This window comes from Solea solea, chromosome 2 (genome assembly GCF_958295425.1).
Source record: "Solea solea chromosome 2, fSolSol10.1, whole genome shotgun sequence".
NCBI lineage: Eukaryota > Metazoa > Chordata > Actinopteri > Pleuronectiformes > Soleidae > Solea > Solea solea.
This window is the reverse complement of record NC_081135.1, coordinates 28,047,852-28,065,937: the sequence shown is the minus strand read 5'-3', so window position 1 is coordinate 28,065,937 and position 18,086 is coordinate 28,047,852. Positions and strand designations below refer to the sequence as shown.

The 18,086-nt window shown below is 39.9% G+C and overlaps 1 protein-coding gene across 1 annotated transcript; it reads left to right on the top strand.

The window, feature by feature from the left end:
* The first annotated feature begins 55 nt into the window (after window positions 1–55).
* On the top strand, window positions 56–17,823 carry slc12a8 (solute carrier family 12 member 8). Its single transcript, XM_058654701.1, has 14 exons — window positions 56–284; window positions 1,991–2,161; window positions 2,282–2,428; window positions 3,491–3,682; window positions 3,804–4,035; window positions 9,952–10,065; window positions 10,177–10,264; window positions 10,617–10,704; window positions 11,661–11,807; window positions 14,038–14,698; window positions 14,782–14,879; window positions 14,965–15,082; window positions 15,938–15,998; window positions 16,572–17,823. Exons 2-14 carry the CDS (start codon window positions 2,024–2,026, stop codon window positions 16,738–16,740), a joined length of 2,253 nt encoding a protein of 750 aa, XP_058510684.1. The 5' UTR covers window positions 56–284; window positions 1,991–2,023; the 3' UTR covers window positions 16,741–17,823.
* Window positions 17,824–18,086: the final 263 nt, after the last annotated feature.

Genomic DNA, 18,086 nt, shown 5'->3' with positions numbered 1-18,086 from the left:
TCTATCTGCTGCTGAAGACTTTGCCAAAACCAACACAGGATTTCTGTGCAAAGTAGCAACACACCCTGCACAGGTAACACACACACGTACACACACACACTCAGTTCAATCTACTGCTGCTGACGTTTCCACCACACACGTTGTAAACTTCAGGAGGAGCTGAGAGACTCCGCAAACACACAAACTGCATTCAATACCAAAGCAACATGGACAAATGAACTGATCCTTCCACCATCTTTTCTCTTCTGTCAACAGGGAATGTTCTGGACCTCTCTTGTGTGAAGGTAAGACTCATGTTGAGACTGTGGTGCAGCGACGTCACACTATTTAAAAACAACTGTTCGTTTTTAAATTTAAATTTTAAAATATCAAAAGTATATTGTCTGGTAAAGTTTGGGTGACGTCATGTTCTGAATTCAAAATAGCTTGTTCTGGCCGCATGCGACAAGCCATTTTAATAAGATTGGAAAAATGTACTTGTTTGCTAAACAATGCTGCTTAAATTCAATTTAATTATGTTGCCGTTTTGGTTATAGTCGAGTTCTAGAGTAGCTCGGGGTTGTTTTGAAGAGTAAACTAACTCGTGTATTTATTTTGCCTTTAGGAGACATAAAATGTGCACATTTGTCAATAAGGTTTGGCGCCGACAGCGTATACGATTTAAATCGACAAGCAGACTGGTCGTAACTGAAGAGAATTAAAGAAACTAAAAAGCAACATTTGTTAGTTTATGGCTTTTAGATGATTTTGTAAAATCAGTTTAGTGCTGATATTTGATAGTTTACAAATCATAGTTTTATATCATGAGACTGATTTATTATTTTAACTGTGAGTTAAATACCTGTGTGACCTTAAACTGAGTCACACCCTGCTGTATCCGGGTGTTCACACCGGGAGAGGAGGGGCCATTAATGTCGGTCTCATGACACACACACGACGCCCTCAAGTAAAATAAAAAGCTCTTCCTATATTTATATGAAATAAAAGTGAAGGAAGCAATACATATACAGCATTATAAAGTAATGTCATGAAACGTATATATTAAAAAAATAATGCTACATCTTGAAGTGTTATTTTTTTTGACACCATTCATATTTATTTACAAAATCAATATAGTGTCTTTTGCAAAAGGGCAATTTAAGAAAATAGCATACAGATAAAACAAAACAAAATGTTTCTTCTCTCACTCCACAAATCCACCTCAGTTTTACTAAATCCTCAGCCACATCTTCACCTCTTCCCTCAATCATTGCTCTCTGTTCCTTTATTGGATCAATTCTATTGACAGGGTATTTTAAGTTTATGAGTTGTCATATGCAAGAATATAGATAACCATTAACAACAGAAAAGATGGGAAACTTTGTAACGTGCAAATTTGTTTTAGATTAAAACCAAAGCACAGACATTAGTCACCACTACGTTTTTAACGGTACGCCGAAGTCACTGTTAGGTACGTACCTCAGTTTTGATGTCACGGTACGGCACATTTTTGCTTTATTTTTATTTTTTTTATCTTTTTAAATGACGAAACAGATTCAACTGTAAACATAACAGTGGCTAATTGCCCATCATTTGCTGAACAAAGGACGTGTTAAGAATAAATAGATGAATAAAAACGGGTAAGAATTGATACAAAATAATTCTCAATATTGCTCCACCTACAAAACTTATGGGTGTATGTGAAGCTTCTCAAATAAATGATAAGTAAATAAAGATCAATTAAAATGCAGCATGTGGAAAATACTGTTAACATTTTCCACTTCACATTCAGTTAGTCTAGCAGTCCCAGGTTTTAGTTTTCCGTCACTATGACAGATTTCCGACGACAACGGCTCAATAACAACAGTAGGGACTTGGCGTTAGTGTTGTGTCATATAATTGATTAAGTCAACTCAGTGCTGCTGCAAGAAGAATGTGGAATAGATAGATCTTTTTCATGCTCCTCACACTTATATTGATGTTTTTCTTCTGTTTTCATGTGTGCCTGCAGGGCCACCTGAAGAGGAAACAGCTGTAGGTTACGATGGACACTCTGCCATCTGGTGTGACTGTGTATTCAGGTGACCAGGTGGGAGATGAGGCAGGTCTGTTGAAGGGTGAAGTGACTGACGACAACAAAACAAGCACATGTGTCCATGATCTATTTCATGAGGATGCACAGGCAAGATATTTGCCCCTTTTACACAAAAAAATATCCCATATTCACTGAGGTTAGACTATCATATGATGAATTTGATAATGACTTGTTCCTGATGTTGTGCTCTAATGTCTCCGTGTTAAGGTTTTCCAGCAGTCGAGCCAGCCGTGGTGGAAGATCAAGCTGTTTGTGTGGGAGCCGGTGCTGTTCGGCACCTGGGATGGAGTTTTTACCACCTGCATGATCAACATTTTCGGTGTGGTTTTATTCCTGCGTACTGGCTACCTCGTGGTGCGTTCACACTATGTTTTCACTGTGCCTTGTCAATTCTACACCCATACCCAGTTAAAAGAACCTGCAGACTTGCATGTCGACTATATTGATCAGTGTTACTGTCTTGCTGTAAGACGGCAAGGGAAGCTCAGCTTTCTCTAAAATGTGGTCAAATATGTACTGTGTTGTATTTCAATACAATTTCACATTTCAATACTCCACATGGTCCAAATGAGTGTTTCCCAAACTTTTTATAGGGGGACCCACATGTTATAATTTCGACAATCTACAGTAATGTGTATGTATTTATTGAAGGATTTGGCCGTTAAAACAGGAAAATAGCGAAGACTTCATATTTTTCAAACATTCACTTTTAACCTTATTAATATCTGCTTTGCATGTCTTAGTTTGTGGTTTTGTTGATGCTTTACATTTGTATTTTTAGCCACAGCCATGATTAAGCACGTGTCACCCTGTCACTTGATGCCAAACACTGCAGTGTCGTCACACGACACAATTACAAAGACTCAGTGGTTTTTAATTGCTGCATCTGCCTGGGTTTAGCTTCATGCAGTGTGTCATGTGGGAGGCGGGGTTTCTTATCCCGTGTGAGATACTTGTCATAAGTTGCTTCCTTGTTGTGTAGAGGAAAAGATTGTAGCACAGAAAACACGCTTTGTTGGTCATGATGGCCTTGACTACAGAACATCACGACCAAGATCCTCAAGATCAAGGTTACTGGGAATTCCCATAATATTTGAGATGATGAGAAAGTGAAGTAGGAAACGTCAAATAAAGTTTAAATGAATCTTTGTCGTTTTCTGCCTCACAAAAAAAAGAGAGTTTTGAAAATGTTACTGGTGATTCTAATACACAAATGCACAGCTATAAATAATTATAATTACATTATTTTTACTTAGTAACAGCAGTTGGTGAATAACATACAACCCAGAAAAAGATGAGCAGATGTTAAAAAGATTTAAAAGATTAATATAGATGTTATAATAGCAAATTATATCATAATATATAAGAGTTTTATCTAAGTGCTTGTTTTTTGTCACTTTTTTTTAACCTTTCTAGGGAAACACTGGTGTCCCGCTTGGGATGCTCCTGGTCTCGTCAGTTGTGGTGGTTGCTTTGGTTACAGTGATGTCGGGGATCGGCATGTGTGAGCACTGTGGAGTCGGGAGTGGGGGAATCTACTCCATGATTTCCACTGTCCTGGGTGGCAGGGTTGGGGGTACAGTGGGCCTCCTTTATGTGTTTGGACAGGTGAGTGTTTTTGAACGATGGTATTTATATATAATTATTTCTTTATGTTTGGGTGAAGTTTCTTTATTAGTATATTCACATGTCCTGACCCATGATTCCTCTGCCCATCCCCCCCCCACAGTGCGTGGCTGGAGCCATGTACATCACAGGTTTCTCAGAGTCGGTGGCGGAGCTGCTGGGTCTACAGTCTCAGTGGGCGGTGCGTGGTATGTCGGCGGCGGTGCTGCTGGCTCTGCTCGGGATCAACCTGGCCGGTGTCAAGTGGATTGTCCGACTCCAGCTGATACTGCTGGCTGTCCTGGCCGTCTCTACACTGGACTTTGTCATTGGCACCTTCACACACCTTGACCCAAGTAAGCTTTATGTTCATATTCCATTCATGCATCCATTGTCTACTGCTTAGGGTGCACTTGTGCCAATACCAGGTGACAGAGGGTGGAAGGCGGGGTACACCCTGGACAGGTCGCCGCTCCATCACAGGGCCAGAGACAAACAACCATCCACTCTTACATTCACAGTCAATACAGGGTGTCCAATTTGCCTAATACCCAATTCTGAAACCTTTGTATTCATATTATCGAACTAAAACATTCCTTTAATTATTCAGAAGCAGCTTGTTATGCAATTAACAAACACTAAGCAACTTAGTTATTTGCCAAACCTCCACTCCAGACTGATCAATCTACTACCATGCGGTCAGAGTCAGGGTTGCCTTTACTGTCACTGCACGTTCATACAAGACTATAAATATTGTCCCTTTACGAAGAAAACATAGAAACACGGGACACTTTGTCACAGACTGTTGTCGTAACATAGGTTTTTACTTGTCAGACATGGCTGATACTAAGGAAAAGCACAGATGTAAATAATTAAATGAATGATGGCCGAGTTCCATATAGTTTCCTCGGTTTCAGGGTGCATGCCAGTTCACACGGTCCTCGCTTATTTGAACTGTACCGTTATCAGCACCACCTGTGCTTTTCCTGCTAAGGATTGTTGCTGTGACTGAACAGACTGAACGAGACAGTTATCTGGAATAGTGAATGGCTATGACCTGCTGTGGCCACTAGGTGTAGCTGTAGTACCATTTATTTTAGTCTGTGTCAGTCAAGTATACTGCTGAGACTATTATCTCTACAGTTCACTTCTTCATGAAATCCGTGTCTGTTTAACAGTTGTTTTCTCTCTTTATATTTGACCGTGTGTGTTGTGTTTGTGAGTCTGTGAACCTTTGAGAACTTTCCCTTCAATAACCGGAAACATCGGTTTAGTGTTGTTGTTTTTCTGATGTTGTTTCTTAAGCCAAAATGAAAACAGGGTGTGTTTATTGAGATTCTTTTTTCTTTTTTTTTCTTGTTATTTTCTTTTATGCTGAGGGAATGTTGCCTTTTCAAGTAGCTTGTGTTCTTTTGCTTGCCTTTAGGAAGTCCTTCCCCACATTTCCTGTTCTCACTGATTATCAACGTCCTGTCTAGTGTGAAGACAAAAGTGTTCCAGAAGTCAAGCCAGTGTTTGTCAGATTGTCTCTGTACTCTGTAGTAAAAAAAAATCAGGTTAACAGGTTGTGCGTATGCATCCTGGTTGATTTTCTTTTTCCTCGCAAGATTTACCTTTACTGCTAAACTTAACCTCCGTGCCACCTCCACCCTTCCTTATGGCAAGTTTGCAGTTGCTGAAGGACTGTGGGAGAACCAGACGTAATAGCTTATCCAGATTTTTCCAATTAAGAACCGCTGTGTGTTTTGTGGTGACCTCATTGCTGGCATTGGACCAGCAGGTCCCCTAGCTAGCTGAAGCAGCTCAAATTAACCTGCACTCTCGCTGTTCACTTGGGCACAGCCTGAAGGATAAAGACCCGCTGCCCAAGTTATGTGGTCACAGTTTGATGCCATGTCACCTGTGAACGCTTGGCAAGGATATTACCAAGTTTCAGATAGCGTTGTACATCATTGCCACAGCCGAGCCATGCCACGTGGTAAAACTGAATTAAAACTTAAACAGCATTAGTGTATCGTCAGGTGGCAAATACTGTCATTTTAATGCAAAACTAGGCTTTAGCTTGTCAATATGTGATTAAACAAAGGGTACATTTCTGAGCTCAGCTAATTTACAAGTTGATTTAGGGTGTTTGGGATTTTTAGATTGAACAGAAATTAAAATGTCACCTTGTCCTCACTGTTTCAGACATTTTTAACATGAAATTAAACTGTGTGGTTTTGCATATAGGTACTGTATATCCTAATGGATGTACAGTATATGAACTCTCACGTAGACTAACCTGGCTTCCTTTCAGTATCTGACTTATAATGACAAGTGGAGTTAGAACTGGAAAAGCTCCAAGACGTTGAGCAGTGCATGATTGTGCTTCATCATCTCCAGTTGGAATGGGGTGGATGTTTCATAACCCAGTTTAAGAATTATCAATTATTTAGTCTGGTCAGTAACACTGCCAATGTATTGTTGCTGCTAACACGCGATTTAACTGCAAGCTGCTCTGATTGTCGTGCTTGGATGAAATACAATCGGACATTATCCCCATAGTTGGAGTCTAGTCCCCACAGAACAGGAAGCTGTAATGTGCTGCTTAGGTCTGGGGTTTAGGGTGTTAACCAGACTCACCCACATTTTTGGAAAATGACAAAGAGAGAAGGCCGGAACTGAGTGATCTGAGTTCTGCTGCTACTCCGGAGACCACTTCATTTTACTCTGTGATCCTCTTGTAATATGTAGTTTCTCCATCATCCTAGTGGGACATGCCCCATCTCTGCAACCTCACAGCGTGCCCTTCTCCCAGTTCACAGCTGTTTATACTTGTTAGTGTGGGAGAATAAGAGGTCAGTCAGACACTGAGAGAGGCCTCAGATGCTCACGTAATCTGACAACACATTCCAATCTGTTTCAGAGGAATGCTCAGCTGAGAGAGGAGCCCTGCTCTGACCATACACTTGCTGCTCAGTATACTTACATGTGGGTCCTCTCACCTTAGTCTTGTCTTAAAGGTCCTGCTGTTTGTAAGAATTAGTGACATCTCATGGTGAGACTGCAGAATGAAACAAAGGGAGGACTGCTCCGCTCAATCCTCACTTTCCCAGGTACGTCAGGGAACAGTGGTTCATTTTTGTGTGTGTAGTTTTGAAGTATCATTTCAAAACAAAGGCATTGACTGGTTTGTCTCTTCGGGCTGCTGTAGAAACATTGCACTGCAAGGTTATGGTTATGGGGGTGGAGTGGCTCAGTGGTTAAGACCGGTACCCTGTGTGCGAAAGACACCATGGTCGCAATGGTGGCAAGTTCGACTCCACCCCTGGCTGATTGTACTCAATTCCATTGTAAGTCACTTTGGATAAAAGCCTCTGCTAAATGACATGTAATGTAATGTAATGGTGACTTCCATAAAGCAAGGCCCTGGCCTAAAGTACATTAAATTTTAAAGCAGATATACAAATACAAACATACTTATGGGGTGTATATTAAATTTTTGGACCTTTTTAAAAAGACCTTTTAATCTTACAAAGAACAGTGACTTTGTAGTGTAGAATAACAACCCCTCACATATGATATAAATATTAAACACTGAATTCTAGCTGAATACAGTGAAAAACTCCATTGTGTAATTAAGTAGCTGAACAGTCTATGATTTGTATGTTTTACTCTCTAAGACAGTTTGGAGATAGGTTAGCAAATCTGTGAGGACGTAGTCAACCGTTCCGTAAAATATTTATTTCCGTTTTTGGGAGATAAAATATGTGTTCCGTATTGAATGTTAGGTGCAATGTGCGTAATATGCTATATGTAAACAGTGTAACTGTTGTTTTCTTATCAGGAAATTGGCAACCCTAAGCAAGCGCATTCAGCTAAGCGCTAATTCACTTCACGTTCACTGTATTTCAGACACGTAAGAAAGCACAACAATAAAGAAACGATAATGGTTAAAAACAACATTTGAAAACGCTGTCATTATTAACTCACTACCATGTCTGAAATGAAGTAAGAAGCATAAGCTTGTTAGCTGCTACCCTTGCTTCCCACAAGAACTTACATAACATGGACACCAATAATCTGGCTAAAACTTGTTCTGAATATGAAATTATTTCAATTTTGAATCTTTTTATGAGCCGCTAATAGAAAATGTAGTCCACATTCCCATTTAAAACCAATAATTTGATTATGCCTCACTATGCCGACTGCTGTGAAAACGTAAATAGGATGTAGTTATCTGATTTAACTCAAATCATACTCTACATGTTGCTAGTATGACTTTATTTTGGATATGGTCATCAAAAAATACTTTTTACCCAGCTGTCTTAATCTGAGTTTTGCTGTCGGTCGATGGCAATGCTAACATGCTAGCAGTTATAAGATTTATGACATGTTTGACATCTTAGTTTAGCATGTTGGCACACTGTTAGCAGTAGCTCATCAGTGTCATCCATCTTTGGTTTAATAGGTTTTTTGTACAAATTATAATAGACTTGACTTCTTGAAGTTACATTTATTTTGTGGTGTTCCCACCAACCGACAGCCAGGCTATAGCCATTGGAAATTGTCTTCTTAATTAAATTAATGATTTCTTTCCCAGATCAAATGCTCAAAAGACGGACATAATATCTAAACACTGAATTTGTGTTTTTAGTGAACATTTTCCTCAATAATGTGTGAACGCCCTTAACTGAATACTCGGAGAGTTAGACACTGTTGGATGTCGGACTGTGATGTTGTCATATGGGTGGAGAGCCTGTGGTGCAGACATGAACATTGACTGCCATGGATTTGCTAAACTCTAATTGTTTGCACAGAGGGAAGTCTCACCGGGTCCCAGAGAGAACACGTTTGGGCTCAAAGTCCCGTTTGATGTCCGTTTTTGTTGCCTCCTCAAATTCCTATCCAGGAAAAAATGTGCGCTTGGAATAACTAGTACATCCAGCCCTTTTTGGTTTTGGCTGTTGTCTAAAACAAAAGAAAAAAATGTGCACCTTCACTCTTTCTTTCTCTCACTCTCTGTCTCCCTCTCACACTCGTTCTCTCTCTCAAACTTGGAAGCTGTTGAGCTTCTGAAAAGGGCGGCGACTTCCTTTTGGATAAACATGTCATTAATCTGACAGAACACATTCTTTCCCATCGCAAGATAACCGAGGGGGGAAATGTCCGGTGTGTTGTAACATAGGCGGGTCCTTCAAACTTCATGGTTTAAATGGCCCCATCAATGCAGAACAATCTCCCTCACACATTTAACAAACTGACCCAGACTCAACAAACTGCTCTCATTTTTAGACTGCATGTTCGTATAGTTGTTGTTTATTTTTGTGTTCATTTCAAATGCACTTGATGATCTGATTTTCTTGGCAGGAGCTCCTACTGATGATGTTACTGTAATAAATTAGTAACCACTACTATGCATTACAACCTGTTTGTCATTGTTTGCAGATTATACATCCACATTTGTTATTTTAAAATAGTAAGAAAGTATCAACATGTCTCATAATCCATCATCCTTTAGTGATGCACTGATTATGTAAGTCACTAACTTTGCACATGTGGTGAATTATTTTGAAACCGACAGTATCTGATGTTATAGGTCTTTTTTGGGAAAACCCCCAGGTGCAGGCATGATGTGTTTACATTTCCAATTGGTCTCAACTTCTCCAGGAAGTGCAGTGCAAAACTATCAAACATCTGAGACTGTGAAGGCAGTGACGAAGCATGTAGAAAATGAAAACACCACAGCAATAAACAGCTGCTGGAACAAATGGGGCAACCAGGCTGTCATATTTTTGAATAACGTCATAATGACATAATGCTGACATAGACTTCTTGTGTATACTGTCTTTTATACCTATCATAATTCATGTTGTTTACCATAATTTAAAGGATGAAAGGGACAAGGTGGTTCTCTTTCAACCAGAAAATTGGGGCTCCATCCCTGGCCCCTCTAAGTCTACATATCGATGTGTCCCTCGGCAGGACACTTGTACATCTGGTATTATTCCCAAGCCGGAGTAAAGAGAGGGCGGCATCAGGAAGGGCATGCAGTATAAATTTGTCAAATTAGTTGCCATGGATTTGCTAGGTTAAAAAAAGAAGTCAGTGTTGGCAACCCCATAAATTGGGAGTAGCAGAAAGGAAAACAAGCGAAAAAAAACTATTTGCAAAATGGATGTTTCCTTGTACATTAATGTGATTTGTTTATATTCTTGACAGTAGTAGACAGATACACTCGTCATTAAGGGTCAGTGATGATTGACTCTGTATGTTCCATCCTCCTCTTTCAGTGCATGGGTTCACTGGTTATTCAGCTGAGCTGCTCAGCAGCAACACACACCCAGATTACACTCCAGGAGAGAACTTCTTCACAGTATTTGGGTGCTTTTTCCCCGCTGCTACAGGTAGGTGGACTCTCACCATCTCCTGTTGGTTAACTACAAGATAAATGCTCGTGCTCCCTCACTCAATTCTGTATATCGTAAGCAGCGTGTTGTGTACTTGTGTGTGTGCAGGTGTAATGGCAGGCTTCAATATGAGTTCAGATCTTCAGCGGCCTGAACACAACATCCCTGTGGGAACACTGGCAGCTGTCTTCACCTCGTATGAAAACACCCCAAACACATACACAACTGTATCATACAATACAATGAAAAACACCACAGAACCGTTTTCAGTTTTCACATAAAACTCCCTGGAGTTTCCCCCTCCAGGAATGATTCCCCCAAAAATAGTTAAATAGTTTGTACTTTCCACATGATTACATTTGTACTTTTTTATGTGGTATCTTATCACAAGGACAACCTTTGCTGTTGTCAGTGGAGAGAATAGACACACCCTCCCACCCACCATGGCTCTATCAGACACTTAAGTTTGTGATGACACACTTTCCCTATTAATAGACACAAAGGAGTAGTTGTTCATATTTCTGTGTGGTACTGTTGGTGACCCACAGGTGGTTCCTGTATCTGGTCTTTGCCTTCCTTCTGGGGGCCATCTGCACCAGAGAGGCTCTGCGCTATGACTTCTTGATAGCAGAAAAGGTAAACTCCTCTTTCTGTTTCCATCCTGTTCTGTGAGCGAGGCTCTCATGCAGAAGGGCTGAGATGAGGGGATTCCCCACAACAATGTGGCGTGGTCCGGCCAGGTTCTCTTTACTATATAATTGTTGAGACGGAAAACCTTTACAATACTTTATATTTTCATTTTAAAAAAACAAGTAAAATAAAATACCGTTGCAAAGTGCATACTGTAAACAAATTGAAGCAGTAATCAAATGTCAAAGATAAAAGAGCTCAGCTTCTTCAGTAGATAGTCAGATTCGTCTGAATACATCATTGATTAGTAGTATTGCTTATAGAGCACTTTCACAAATGTATAAACATGTAAAAAAAAAAAGACTAGACTTGTTTTATTACATTTTGAATACAACTTTGAAGCTGTGAAATACAACAATTGGTTGATTGGAAACTCAAACAGTTATACAAAGCACATATACAATATTAATGTGACCTACAGTATGTATTCTCATAAAACAAAATGTGTCAGACAGCTCATGGACAGCTGGTGTGAGGAAGACTAAAGTCTAATTTTAGACCAAGGTCAAAAATGTACATAGAGTAAAGCTAAGCTTAGGGACCAGATTGCACAAGCTGCCAGTCGACAGTTTGTGTTTTCTGCATCAGGTCCTGAAGCAAATGTAACAATCGTTAATGTATGACTTAAAATAATAACAGTTGGTTGTTCTTTTACAGACAACCAAAGGAACTTTGAAGCTCCAAATTACTATTAGTCACAATGTGATAATATTACTGTGATATGTGTACTAATCCATTAACGGTCACTGAATCATTTGAAGTCTCTGACTCCAGTCGTGGTCAGTTCTCATTGTTTTCATTAGGAGCTGGCTGCAGCGGAACCGAACTGGGTGTAGCTGTTGTGAGCTCTCGACCCCACCCCATCCTCTTCCACCCTCTGTTTGTTTTCCTTCTTCCTGCAGGTCTCCTTGGTGGGTTTCCTCTTTCTGCTGGGCCTCTACATCTCCTCCTTGGCTTCCTGCATGGGCAGCCTGTATGGAGCACCCAGGATCCTCCAGTGCATTGCTCAAGAGAGGGTCATCCCTGCTCTGTCCTGGCTGGGAACAGGGGTGGGTTGATGGAAGAATAGAGTGATAGAACCATGAGAGGAGGGATGTCTGGGATCACTGGAGCTGTCATTGACATATAAAGTTGTCGTGTTGCAAATGTAGATTATTTAGTAGGCGTGTGTATGTTTTTACGCTCACTTTCATGCACAGCTATTACTTCTTTTTGTAATGAGTTTGAGGACTTTTTAAATGTAACGTTACCAGAATTACGAGTAACTGAGTGTTGGTTAAATTACAAATGCCTTTTTACTGTAGCTGTGTATGGTTAGTGAGGTTTCACCACCTTGGCTCAGTTCATTGAGGTTTTACGCTCCTCTTTTATTGCCATTTGCACCAAATGCATGCACATTTGAATCCTTGCACAGTTCTGCAGACCGGCTTAGCACCAAAAACCTAACAATTTGAAAAAAAAGTAAAAGAAAAAAAAAAGTCAAAATATTATTGCTTTACACAATATACACCAAATGTATTAGACCACCTGTCATAAAAACGAGAAAAAATAAATGTTTTGGACATCTTTCAAAAACTTGTTTAAAACTTAAAATGATGTAATTTATTTGGAATTGAATTCACCTTTTTATACCCAAATAATTTGAGCTGGTGGCTCACAGGGCTTTTCTGAGAAGTCGGAAATTAATCAAGCATAACATTTAACCATTAAAACATTTTTTTTCTCTTCAGGAATGCAAGTAAATAACTCTAATTTTTATCAAGAAATAATAATGTGCTATTTTTCAGTCATTTTGAAAATTAATGGATAACAATAATTAAAATATACTTTTGGTTAAAGAGCTTCTACATACTGGTGTATTCCCCATTACAGAAACATCAACAAATATTTTGATAATTACCAATGCTGTTAATTTAGGGCAGCTGTATACATTTATTTAGCATCGTATACAGTGTATATGAATTCTAAAAACTCTCTAGGAACTGCAATATTATATTTTGCATATATAATTAAGTCTTATTAGCACAAGTCATGCAATAATGGTAATATTTTCTCTGATAAACTGCAGTAGTTGCGTATCATAAAAATCGTAGACGTGAGCAGACAGACTGGGCTACGACTCACTCCTGCTACACACACGCAGTCACGTTGGCATCCTGACCTCGTCCACCTCGGTTTTTCTCAGACTTCCCTGCATGGCAGTACTGCCTGACCCCTCTCAGTGGACTGGAATGAGGCCCTAGACATCTTGGCCCAAATCAAAGCATCAGAACAAACGCAGGAAGGGCGACGGGCAGGGCTGTACTCGGCTGTGTGCTCTGGAGGGCCGCCAGGCACACTGCAGTGCTCCACTGTGTGATAGGACCTGGGAAGTTAAATAAAAGTAGTTTCCAAAACACACGTTAAGACAATGTTTCCACACAAAAAGAATTACTGAATTATTTTTGTCCCCCTGCTTACACCGGTGTTTCATCTGCGGGATTTTTACATTCAGTTAATTAAGATTTTATACCCTCTTGAATATACTACAGATCATTTTACTCGTTGCTGTGCATGTTCAATTTAACCGAATGTTGAAATTAGCATTAATACTGAAACTAGACTAACGTTTTTCATTGTACTTGAAGATGTCCACCATCCAAAGGCCACATGGAGTCATGAGAAGATTGGAGATTTGACTGTACTTTTAATAATTGTATCTAAGACCTGAGTTATACTTACTATACAAGGATGACTATATCCTAATTATATGTTTGTCCATGATAAAATAATGTACTTGGCTAATTATTGATAATCCATGTCATTGAAAGGGATCAAATGGTGTCTAAATCCAGTTTTAAAAGGTTCAGTGTCTAATAATTATTACTATCTAAAGGCAAGACTGCAGATTGTAACTCACATAACTTCTTTGTTCAACCCTTCCTTTCCCGAGAACATAAATAACTTATGGCCTTTGGTGGCCTTCACAATCCATATGTTGAAAATTCGAAACACACGCTGTGGCTCTGGTTTATCCAGTCAGGCTGTGTAGAAACATGGCACTGCAAGACGGTGGCATCTTAAATGCTTATTCTAAGGCAACAGAACCCAAATGATGTTTATTTTAAAGCAGTTATACACTTATACAAACCTACTTATGAGTCCTCAATCTGAGACGTCCCGCTCTTCTGCAGCCTCAAACTTTGCTATCAAGGGAATTTTCACATAGATATTATTGTGGGATGCAGCAGTCACTAAGCATTGTTGTACATTGTTTCTGTCTCTTTTACTTGCACGCAGAAAGGCCCAAACAGGACCCCGGTGGCTGCGATCTGCCTGACCAGCCTGGTGACCATGGCCTTCATTTGCATTGGCCAGGTCAATGTTCTCGCTCCCATCGTCACCATCAATTTCATGCTCACCTACAGCTTCATCGACTACTCCTACTTCAGCGTGGCCATGACTGTGCAGCTGCAGAGGAAAGAGAAGAAGGATTCCCCCGCTTTGGCCAGAGGAAGCCAGCGCAAGTCCAGCAGTAGAAGCTCCAGGCCGCTTATTGAAGCTCCTCTGCTGAACTATGGGAGTGGTGGCGGAAGTGCACTGAGCAAAGGAACTTTATCAGAGTTCACCAAGGACATGGATCAGATCTTTCGACCTGTATCAAGTGTCGATGTGGGAACCGTGAAGACCTCCTCCACGCAAGAGATAAGCAGCAGAAGCAAAAGTAGAAAGGTCACTGCTAAGCAGAAGCTGATGGACAGCTTTGGTTTGGACCTGAATAACCTTGTGTTCTCAGAGGAGAAAAGAGAGGAGATAAGTTCAGCTCCGCCATATGAGGAAGCTGAGCCGCAGCCAAGAAGTGTGGAGGTCAGGGACAGAGAAGAGCCACAAGCCAAAGAGTGTATAAAAATAAGTTCTGCGAAGCACGATTCATCTGCTCATCCTCACAACCATAGCACAGGTCATGAACTTTGGCCCAGGAAACATGACACGAGAGAAACATTTAGTTTTTTTATTGACTTGATATTTTATTTTATGTTTCAGGAGCTGGAGGTAAACCAGAGCACCAAAGCATTGACATCAAACCCATGCAGGATTCATTCTATGCACAATTCTTTAATCACTGGATCGCACTTATTGGGGTTGGTTACACATGACATGCGCTACATTATTTCCTTTTAACATAGTATGTACAAATGTTAAGGTATATTATTTGTGTTCTTTCAGACATTGAGTTCCATACTGATCATGTTTGTGATCCAGTGGGTTTATGCCTTAGCAAACATTGTGGTTGCCGTGCTGCTCTTCTTCTACATTGGGAAAACAAGTCCTGGACTACCAATAGGTAACTGCATCACTTGGTTGTGCAGACTTGAATTTGTAATGAAATTGTAATTTACTTTTACTTTATGTTTATAGACAAACCTACCTCTTCGATCATATTGCAGTTTGCATAATACAGACTGTATAAGCTTGGTTACACTGAGGTTACACAGATGATTTCCCTGTAACAAGTACTAATTCAACAGTATTTCATAGATGGTACATATACTTACTTTTTTGATGTTTTCTTATATTGACTGAAAATGATGAGTTTTTGCCTGGTGTGTTATTTCTGCATCAGGTCATACAACAAAAGTGTGTAATTTCAGGTCTAATAGCTGTAGGCCAGGGACACCTTCTCATTATCATATTAGTCAGATTAGTCTGTGTTTAGCCAAACAGCTCTTCATATATGCTGTTTTACATATGAAGCATGTAGATTTGGTACCAATGCTCCGAGGTTGTGGCCTGGAAATGTAATCAGACAAACTGCCAGTAGTGTCACTTGCGGTCTCTGCAGCTGCTGTGGCGTAGGATTTCTAGAATAGCAGGGTGGGGATGATGCCCTCCATCTGCATCCACAGAATGTCTCCACTCCACAGTGTGCCATCAGCTGCAAGTGTGAACCACTTGTTCCACAGGCAGTTGATGGTATGCTGTGGGTGTCACTGACTCTGTTTCAGTATCAGAGATTTATATAAATAATTCCACTGTAAATGTAACCATTCTGTTCATCTTACTTGTTGAGTTTATTTGGTCAGGTCAAAATATAATATATATAAATATATATACATATGTATGTATATATATATATATATATATACATATATATGTATATATACATGTACACATATATAACGGCTTTGTTTATTTGCAGGTATCGCAGCTCGCTTCAGCTTTTTCTCATGGCTCAAATCAACAGTAAAGGGCATTTTCAGGTATTGTGTGTTTTCTATTATTTTATTTAACCTTTATTTTCCCAGGATAATGCCATTGAGATTGTAAATCTCTTTTCCAAGGGCGTCCTGGTCAACAGACACAAAAACAACTTATCTAAATTGCAATGACACATTACAGTAGAGACAGGAACCTAAAAGCAGTGAGAGACTAATGATTTAGATTCTCATTTCAAATGACCTAGAGAAACCAGATTTTGGAGTTTGAAGGTGTTCCATAGATTGCTTCAGTATGAAGTCGCACAATACTGGAATGAGTAGTGTCCATCAATTATTTGGTGAGATATGCACATACTGTAGGTAATAGGGAAGCAGAGTGTTAAGCCCCTTGTATACAAGTTTGTACCAACGAGCCGGGTCCTAGTGTTTGCTAGAGTATGCTTTCAGGTATAGAGAGTGACTGATATATAGAATTTAAATGAATTCTGACCAGATTGCAGATAAAAGTACATACTGAAGTTTCTCATAATCTTTTGCCTGTAATATTTCTTTCACATAATCACACTATTACTCAAAAGCTGCTGCATGTCTCTAATCTATGTCCTTCTCTTTCAGGAATAAAGGACCCCCCCAGGACGAAATAGTGGTGACACCCTCTCTGTACAGGGTGGGACTGAAAACCAGGCAGCTGACGGAGGAGAACGCTGACTTTGCCTCTCGCCACCGCTGTCACCAGTCTTCGTTCATAAAGAGCCACGAGATGGTGCAACCACCGTTTCACTGACCAAGTCGAGCACTGTCTGCTTCTGTTTTATGTCACACAGCTGACAGACTGAAAACCACATTTTTCTGCCTTAAACTGTTCTGCATGTTGCCCAGTGGGTCACATTCTGCCCACACGTCCATTCTAATAGAGACACTCAGCAGGTCCAGACGTTTCCATGTCGTGGTTGGAGGAAATGTTTTTTTCACTTTTTCACGAGTTACAGTGACTGTCTCCACTAACCCAGGACTGAATGTAGCTGGAATAGTATTTTTTTTTTTCCTCATGTGAAAGTAACTGAATTAATAGACGTTGGTTTTGTCTTGACATGGCTACAACCTCTGAGCAATTATCAATTATGTGAGTGACATATCAAAAAATGGGTCTTTGATGTCAGGAGGAACAATTAACACACGTTGTCAAAAACGTGACAGAATAGTTTAATTAAAAGGTCCATATTCACTTTTTTTTTGTTCAGGTTGTTAATTGAGAAATTATTAGGAATCGCCACGCCTTTAACTGCCAGTTTTGATATTGTAATTCTTGTTAGCTATACAATCTGTTATTGATTGATATTTTTTTAAAATTAGCGCAGTATCCATTTGCGCTGTGTTAGAGGACATGGAAGCAGTTCTTTTGGGGATATATCTATTGCATTTCTACTGATATCTTTCATTCATCACCACCACAGTTGGTAGTGCACACACTGAAGCCTGTCAAGCGACCCATTAAAAATGTTTCTAAAGCTAAAGATAATGTTCATCAGCGACCAACTCCAAAGTTTCCTCAAGACAAACTGAAGGCATAGATATTATGTGGACATACTCGGTGGATTGATCTGCACATTCTGCATTCTTGTAATTTAATCAGACTCTTGTAAGGTGTTTGGTTTGTTTCGCTGTAAAACAAAGACTCAGCGAAGCTGTGAAAACCACATCCTCTGAGCTCTATCGTTGTCAGAGTAGCATCAGGCACAAGTGGCCTACACTTGTGGGACAGGACTGAACATACTGAACATCATTTTGTCAGCGAGATTGTCATGTTTCACATTGTCATGTTTTTTCTTCGTCTTTTCTTCTTGGAAAATGTAATAATCATAATTTTGCCACTGTTGAGACCTTTCCTTCTCTAAATTACACACAAAATATACATTATTCACATGCTGAGGTTTTTGAAAGGCTCTGGTTAAGGTTAGAGGTAGAATGTCAATTGTGGTGTGTGTGTGTGAGCGTGTGTGCGTGTGTGTGCGTGTGTCTGTGTTTATTAGGTTGTGAGGACTCATTTTTGGTTTAAAACCCATTGTTGTGAGGCAGTGACGTGCCTGGACATTTTCAGGGGCTGGGTCTCAGGTGAAAAAAGGGCACCTC